Raw genomic sequence first — 8,722 nt, 5'->3', positions numbered from 1 at the left:
TGTCATTTAAAAACTTTTAGTCTTCAGCCAACAGAGCTACTTCTGCAGTTACAGCTTTTTTTTTTTCCCCACACATGCAGAAGTACATGTACAGACATTGAAATGTAAAATCTGTGGCGCTCCCCTTAATTCTTTCTATAGAAGGACTCTGATATTCAGTTTTTTCTAAATATGCAGTAATTTTTTCCAGCAAACAGCCGTCTGATGTTAACACCGGGAACATTACACCTAGACGAGTGTTTTCTAGCGCTGCCTCTAGCAGACACAGAGTATAACAGAGGCTGAGCGCCAAGGACGGGGGGAACACTGGATCTGTGTGGAGAGGGGTTGAAGGGGGGAAAAAAAAGGATAGCTGTGAGGTTCACTTGCACTGCGTGAGCTGTAAACGAAGAGTTCAGTTAACGCCGGAGCTGGAGTGAACGAGCAGATGCGTGGCGTGATTTTAAATATGGCACTTATGTTGGATGCTGGTTCTGTACTGTAAGCGATCCATTTGAAAATGAGTTTCAGAGTGGAGTGTGTGGGTGCTCTGAACAGTCTGAGTTATTTTCAGTAAGACGACTGAGGCTGACTCCACCCGAGAAGATCTACCTGCTTCGCTACTAGTTCAGCTCTAGTCCAGTCACACTACCTGACTGACCTACATTTAGCACTTCATAATCTTACAGCAACACAGTTAGGTCTATGATCTTGATGCCGCTCAGCATTCTGCACTAATTCTGTACCTATATCGTAGTTTTGTTGTGAAGGAGAGTGTTGGTTCCATATTTATCCAGTACTGGCATGTATAGTGTTCCCACAAGTTAAACCAAAGATGGTTATCAACCTGTTATCAGTAATTTGGATAATATCCAGCAGCTTAGCCGTCTTCCACCAGAATGTGGGTGTAGAAACCAGCTGGTCAGTGCGTGGGATGCCTTGTTTACTGTTTCAGTATGCTGGCACAAAACAACATTGGGAATTTTCTTCAGTATCTCCACTGAGTCACCTTGTGTGTGCACTCACAGCTAGCAGCCATCCCTCGCCTTCATTCGGCCCTTTAAGGTAGCTGAAATCGCAGTTGATCCCGTGAAATTCAGAAGTAATGAAGCAGGTGTAGTGACACATTAATGGCACGGCATTAATTAGAGCGCACATGCCACAGTCCATAAGTTAGCCCCAGTGTAATTAATCATGCAAAGAAAGGTGATGCCATGATACTAAGGCGACAAGGGGAGAAATGTGACAACAAAAAAACGACAACAATATGAATAAGGAGCACAAGAGATTGTTAATTAATATGCTACTGATGTAATTTTTACTTAAATGCTCAACTTCTTTAAACAGAGGAATTCAAACTGAAGGAATCTTCATTGAGCATCTTTTTTTTTTTTTTTGCTCTGTCTTGCAGCAGGAAGGATCTGGCTGGTTTTCTAGGAGTGGGTGGGCTATGTCATGTGGTGCTGTCTAACAGGAAGATATTGTGGTCTATGGTTTTGAAATAAGTAATGTATGGCTGATAAAAAAAATCACTGAAGACCATGACAATTTCCCATTATGCTGTTATTGGAATGCTCCAGTCACAGTCAGTGCACATATTGCCTCTCTCGGGGAATGTTAGCAGAATCATCACTTTTACTTACTGCATGCTGATATTTTTTTATTTTTTTTTTACAAAAAAATATTACATAAACCATTCTAATTTAAAATAGTCAGCAGCCGGGGGAAAGTGAAAGATGAATGTTATGACACATAGAGTGGTTATGTAACACGCGAAACATAAATATCCCTGTTCGGCAAGCAGGGGAGTCAGGGGGTCATTTGTTTCTCAAAGTTGAATTGCATACACTGTACCCTATATAATGACTTGTTTGTTTTCACAGATCTTCATGTTGAGAAGACAGAAGAATCATCAAACATTCAGCTGAGCCAGTTGAGCATCAGTGTGTGTGGCAGCCAGACTGGCTGAGTGCTTCATGATGGGATGCTTTAGGTCAGCATGGCAGAGGACTTCCTCGACAGCACATACTATATCACACCTGCATTCTTCGATGCCGCCGTTCCACATTTGATGGCGTTCTGTTGTCAAGAAGTAAAATTTGAATAAGTGAAAATTATGAAGCCTGACAGTCAAGCAGAGGGGATAAGTTGCTAGAATTCGCTCGCACTAAACCCATTACTCAGTTAATGATTTGGCTTTAACTCTGTAGCCTGGCTCAGGCAGACGCATCCCACGTGTCTACCTGAGGCTGTCCTTCCGTTTTATGGAGGCCTTGCATAGTCGCCTGACGACTGGGGAGCAGTCCGGAGGTCAAGAACCTTGTCAGCCAGAGTCTCCTCGGCGAGGCCCACAGCCCAAGTCTCCCTCCCAGCACCGTCAGCAACAGAAAACCGGCTCCCCGAAGCCCCATGGCACACTGCAGCAGCCCAAACAGTCCAGAAGACAGAACCCTGAACGCAAACGTCTCAGGCACCAGCGGCAGAGCATTGATTCAGACACATCACTGGACCCCAAGCATGAGGCAACGGCAGCAACGAAAGCCACTGCAGTTTCTAGTCTGTCACCAGGAGGCCTGCCTTCTACAGCAGGTAGCGAAACCCAGTCTAAACCAGAAAACCAGGAAGGCACCCCAAAACAGAAACGTGAGCGTAAGCCTCAGAGGCCCGGGAAATATGTTTGCACTTACTGTGGCCGTGCATGTGCGAAGCCCAGTGTCCTACAGAAACATATTCGCTCCCACACAGGTGAAAGGCCGTATCCGTGCGCCCCATGTGGCTTTTCTTTTAAGACCAAGAGTAACCTGTACAAACACCGCAAATCACATACCCACCGGGTGAAGGCAGGTCTGGCACTTGGGGAGCCAAAATCTCTAGAAGAGCAAGTCACAGAGTCAGAGGATGAAACACGACAGCTATCATCAGCTGCTTCTCTTGCCGACAGACAAGGCAGTGTTGCCTCAGTCAAGAGTCACGAAACAGACAGGGCCAAAGACTGCACTGGACTTAACAATGACTCCTACGCAGTTAAAAAGAGACTAGCCCTGCGTCTAAGTAGAGGAAAACACGCTCCTCAAGACTCCTCTGATGAAAAGACATCGTCTCTACTATTAGGTAGCAGAGGCAGTACAGAATCCGGCTATTTCTCTCGCTCTGAAAGTACTGAGCAGTCACAGGACAGCCCACCAAACACAAGTGCCAAAAGCTATGCAGAGATCATCCTCGGTAAATATGGACGCCTCGGACACCTACAGAGGATGTCTCGTCAACACAACCAGCATCCCTCTGGTCAGGAGGACAAAAGCATCTCATTCACGGTGCCCAAGAAACAGGTCATTGACCACATCACCAAACTCATCACCATCAACGAGGCCGTGGTGGACACCAGTAAAATTGACAGTGTAAAACCGAGGAGATTCTCACTCTCCAGAAAGAACAGTGGGGAGTCTCAGAAGAGTTCATGTGTGAAAGAAGCATTTATTCATAGCCCGAAAGCTGGAGATCTGGGCTATAAAAACAGTGGCTCTATCACTATGGGAGTTCCATGTGAAAAATTTCATCATCCATCCTTAAATGTGGAGCAGCCAGCTGGCCAAACATCTACCGCCCCTCTGGTGAGAAGTCACTCAATGCCATCTGCAGCTAGTTCATTTGACTCTTCCAGTGGCGGCCCCAGCAAATTCCGTCTAAGTCATTCCTTTGATGAACGGCAGCCGTCTGAAACACAGACTTCCCGTCGTTACGGGATGCTAAGACGGCAGCCTGCTATTGAAATCCCACTTGGTGCCGAACTTACTAAAGAGGAACATGAGGGTTCTCATTCATTTTACTCTGACAGCTTAACCACTGTGCCTGACCATCAGCAAAGCCAACCGCAGCCATACGAGTGTGAGGCCTGTGGCACTGGGTGCAAAGATTGGGAAGGTTATAAGAAACACAAGCAAAGCCTGTGCCTAGCACACCATCCCAGAAATGAAGTGGTAATTAGTCAAATGGAGTGCTCACAGCTAATTAACCATGCAGTTAGAGCAGGAGCATCAACAATGCGCAAGAGAAGGAAAGAGGAGAGTTTTGAATTCGATGACCCCTCCTCTCCTTCATTACCCTCTCCTGCCCTCTTGTCAGGACAGTGTAAAGATGAAAGCAGTGTAGCTTATGAGGGCCCCAGAAGGCCTGCACTGCAAACCTGTTCAGTCATTCAACATACGAGTTCATTTGAAAAACAGGAATCTTTGTGCAATGAGAATCAAGGTGTTGAGGCAACAAAGACCTCTCCACCTCCTGATGAATATCAATTGGTGCCTCAGAAACAACCCCAACAGCAGTCAACGAAACTAGCAACCCGAAAGCTGGTCCGCCAGCACAGTGTGCAGGTTCCAGAAATACTTGTGACGGAGGACTCCAACATGAGTACAGAGACGTCAACAGAGCCAACCTCCACTGCAAAGCATTCAGAGAAACCTGATGAATTTCAGTGGCCACAGAGAAGCCCCTCTCTCGCACAGCTCCCTATAGAAAAGCTTCCTCCAAAGAAGAAGCGCTTACGTCTCGCTGAGGTTGCCCAGTCCTCAGGGGAATCCAGTTTCGACTCTATATCATTGCCCCGCAGCCCTAGTCAGGACAGTAGTGCATCCTATGCATCCAGTCGTTCCACATCCTTTGAAGAGCCAAATAGGCCAGATATGGAGATAGCAACGTCAACACCACTGAGGAGATCAAGAGCTCCTCACATGTTGACAGTGCCCGGGGTGCATCAGCACAGAGAGATGAGGCGCTCAGCATCTGAGCAGGCCCCTCATGACCCACAACCAAGTGTCCTAATGGCTGAGACCCGCAGTAAGTCTTTTGACTACAGTTGTCTGTCCCCTGAGCGCTCAGCAGTTGGCTGGAGGGAAAGAAGAAAATGTCTTCTTTTGAGACACTCGGCTATCAGAGATCCAGACGAGGAGGAGGAGGAGCAGTGCACCATCCCGTGCCGTAGTCCTGAACGCAACAGCCCGAGCAGATCCTCTCAAACAAGCCCGACCTCTGTGTACTGCAGTAGGTCCTCATCCTCTCCTTCATCAGGTGACACAGTCTTGCGGAATCCAGCAGGATCGCAATGCAAAGAGATCTTCTCTCAGTGGAAACTTCATCAAAATATTCAGCTTGTGGGCAGCACAGAACCGCCAGTTGCTCATGACCCATCTGTAGGAGTAAAAGAGGAGGCCTCACACATCCATACAGAGCAGCCCCCTCCTCAAGCACCACAGCCGTATCCCGCACATGGTCCATCCGGAGCAGCCAGAGCCCATTACCTCCCCATGTCCACCGGACTCAAGCTAGAGATTCCCTTACAACACGACAACTATTCAGAGGTTCGAGTTAGCCGCTCGCACATACAGCACTCTGTCCCGCTCATCACTTCCAGTCTGGAAATGCTGAGGCCAGTCACATCTCCAGCAGTAGCGGTGCGTCTCCAGACAGACACCCTGACCCCAGCATGTGCCATATACACCATGCTGTCTCAGTCCACCTCCCCCAGGCCACAGGAGGCAGTTGACGCTGTCTCACACACCGTCTCTACAGCTGAATACAGAAACCACAGGACCATGAGTCCAGATCTTCAGCTGTGGTCAGACGATGGCCTCAGACTATCAGGCTCAGGGGGCAACAAGCGTATGCTTTCCCCTTCAAACAGCATAGAGCTTCCTCCTGAGTCGCAGCAGCAGCAGAAAAGGGTAAAAGAAGAAGAGGAGAGGGAGATGGGATGTGCTGACAAGGCAACAGTTGACACTTGCAATCAGGAGGTCAAACGGGAGCCTCAGCCATGTTTACCAGGTGTTTCCTCTCCTGTCTCACATGTTGGACCATCGTTCCCCAGTCTGCTGTCCAGCACCTGTAATAGCTGGTGCTATTTGAACTACATTAAACCAAACCCCTCTGCTCTGGATGAACAGAAGCCCTCAGTGTATTCATCGTGGTCTACTAGCGGCTATGACCCCAACCCACCTGGCCTCTCCAGCAAAACAGCTCTCTCTCTGCTGCACTGTAAGCAGAGGCTCAGTCCCTCCATCTACACGATATCCTCCATGTCAGTCCCGACACCTGAGTCAGTGGAGCAAGAGGACAACAAAAGACCCTGCCTCACTGAGGTAATTACAACACTGACCACTGATTACACCTGACACTACGTCTGTAAGGCTGCCTGTAACAATTGCTCATAGCCAGAGAACTTCTGGGAATGATTAAACTGATGAAAATGTGAACTCTGAGAAATAACAAATAACAAAAAAAGGGTGTGAGCCACTAAAGGCACTGAGGTACAAAAATCAGAAAAAAAAACGAAAATTGTTTGCTAAATTTGACAAAACTACATTTATACTGATGATTTACATAGAAAAAAAAACCTTTACAAAGCCCACAACATGGAAAGAAAAAATATATGTGCTGTCAAACATGCTATCAAACATATCGTTCAATGAGAATTCCCAATTTTTGTCTCCCTGGGCATGCTGGAGCAGAGTTGGTGAATTTGCCCGTGTCTCTTTCGAGTGTAGGTTTACAACAGCCAGTCGCACTGCAGAGACCACGAGGGAACAGGGAAGGGACAGACGTCAGCAGATGACAACAGGTCAGACAGAAAAGAGAAGGAGGAGGAGAACAAGAAGAAGCAGCAGCAGGAGGAGGAGAAGGAGGAGGAGGAGGAGGAGGAGGAGAAAGTCCAGTTTTGCTCCAGAAATAAACAACCTCCTGAAGTTTGGATCTATGAGAGCGGGTGAGTACGACCTCCTGACAGCTCAGCCCTGCGGAAGAAGAAATTAGCTAATTATATCTGGTTTACGAGCGACATATTGCCTTTGTCACGATGTAACTCATTAATCATTAATGTTCGAAAGCCTGCGTCACATACTGTGGTATGTTCTGGAAACTGTTGTCTGTCCACCATGTTGGAGGGGCCAAGGGTTGGCTGTCTGCACCAACAGAGCCCGTCTGTTGAAGGGCTGAAGCCAGGAAACTACCTAGCTTCCTCCACTCCAGCAGAGATTCATTTACACCAGCCATTCACATGGAGCAGCAGTACATTTTGTGTGCTGGTGTCACACTGACACCAAAGAAATAATTAGAAAATATAGGGAGGTGTACATACATGGCACAAAGGAAACTTGCATGGCAAACAGTGTTAGAAAGAAAAGTGCCTGGGTCTAGGAATAAAGGAGACAGTCTAGGAATTTTTCAAGAGACAATGGAACAAAGGGTTTGAAAGGCATTAATTTGTTCTTAGTTTGGCAGGCATGCACTGTCCTTTCACTTTGAATTGAGTATCTGCCAGAGAGGTTTAATACATGAGGTGTAATGCCTTTTTAACCCTCTGAGCCTTTTTTTTTCTGTCACTGGGTCATAAACTGCCTTTAAGAATTAAAAATTTTGAATATACTCAGTACTATAAGGCACATGCAGGCACAGGCAACTGATTTTTTCTTTTAGCACATTTACTATTTAAATGTTTGCATTCCAGTAATATCACATGCTATTATCAAAAAGTTAGAAAACCAGGAAGACAAAATAAAAATCTATTTTAATCTCTCAAGAAATCATTCAATTTCTCAGGTGAAAAACAAAAAAAATGATAAAAGCTAAACAATTAAAATCTTCATAAAAACTTCCATTTTTATATATTATTTCTTTTTTTTTCACTAGTGCCACTTTGCCAAGTGAGCATGAAAGCAGGAACCTGTCTTCACGTAGTGCGGTACACTAAAAATAACTATTCTGACACATTATTTACTCTTTCATGCTGCAGAGCATTTCTAAATGCTTTGGACACAGCAAAGATCTCTTGAATCATATGTGTACATTGACAGTACACTATTCTGCAGCCTTCAGCGGTGCTGTGCTTTATGCACAGTTCACCACCTAGTAACACAGCTTGTGATTGGAGAGAACCGTCAGCATCGCTGGCAGCACTCTCAGTCACCAAAACATTATCATTAAACATTAAACATCATTAAAGAGAGCCTTGCATAGTTCTGCATTAGATAAATAAGTACATATGAGATCAAATTGTTGCTTTTAATATTTTATAACACTGTGCAAAAATTACACAATGGATTATTGAGCCCCTGGATGAATTATAGGCTGAAGACTCCTTGTAACAACTGAGTGGCGTGCTGCAGGGTGGTTTTTCAAAGTAAGCTTTCCCATACGTCTCTTACAGAGATATTATTGAAGTATGAAGTGAGGGCTGATCTAGAAAACATCACTGAAAATTTTCCTTCAAAGTTTCCTAGATTTACACAGACAAGATAAAGCAACAGATTGTCCCATTTGCAAGAACCGTTAACCCAGAACCATCAAATTCTTTCAAAAGTCAAATATCAAAATAGCTTGCAGATTAATGTTCTGTTGCTCGACTAATTCAGGAGTTCCCAAACTTTTTAGCCCCTGAGCCCCAAAGAAAGTAATGGCGCCAGAGACTATTTTATTGTTACTTAACATGAACAACAACAGAATACATCAGCCAAAAATATATGCATGTATGAACTGTAGTACTAAGTAAACATACAGTAGCAATGTTTCCATACAGGACTGCAAGGTAGAGCGGTGGTTAGCAGCACCGCTGCCTCGCAGCAAGAAGATCGCGGTTCACATTTCTTTCTGCGTGGACATTGCATGTTCTGCTTGTGCAGCGTGGGTTCTCTCCAGGTTCTCCGGCTTCCTCCCACAGTCCAAAAACATGTTGAGGTTAATTGGTGATTCTAAATTG

The 8,722-nt window shown here is 45.6% G+C and overlaps 1 protein-coding gene across 1 annotated transcript in view; it reads left to right on the top strand.

Moving 5' to 3' along the window:
- The first annotated feature begins 2,243 nt into the window (after positions 1–2,243).
- hivep3a (HIVEP zinc finger 3a) overlaps positions 2,244–8,722 on the top strand; it is a 16,750-nt gene continuing 10,271 nt past the window's right edge. Inside the window, exons 1-2 of the mRNA XM_008283891.1 lie at positions 2,244–6,110; positions 6,516–6,612. Coding sequence (XP_008282113.1) covers positions 2,244–6,110; positions 6,516–6,612 — 3,964 coding nt within the window. The remainder of the gene's footprint in view (positions 6,111–6,515; positions 6,613–8,722) is intronic.

The sequence above is a fragment of the Stegastes partitus genome, unplaced genomic scaffold, assembly GCF_000690725.1.
Source record: "Stegastes partitus isolate 25-593 unplaced genomic scaffold, Stegastes_partitus-1.0.2 Scaffold331, whole genome shotgun sequence".
NCBI lineage: Eukaryota > Metazoa > Chordata > Actinopteri > Pomacentridae > Stegastes > Stegastes partitus.
This window is presented reverse-complemented; position numbering and strand designations above follow the sequence as displayed.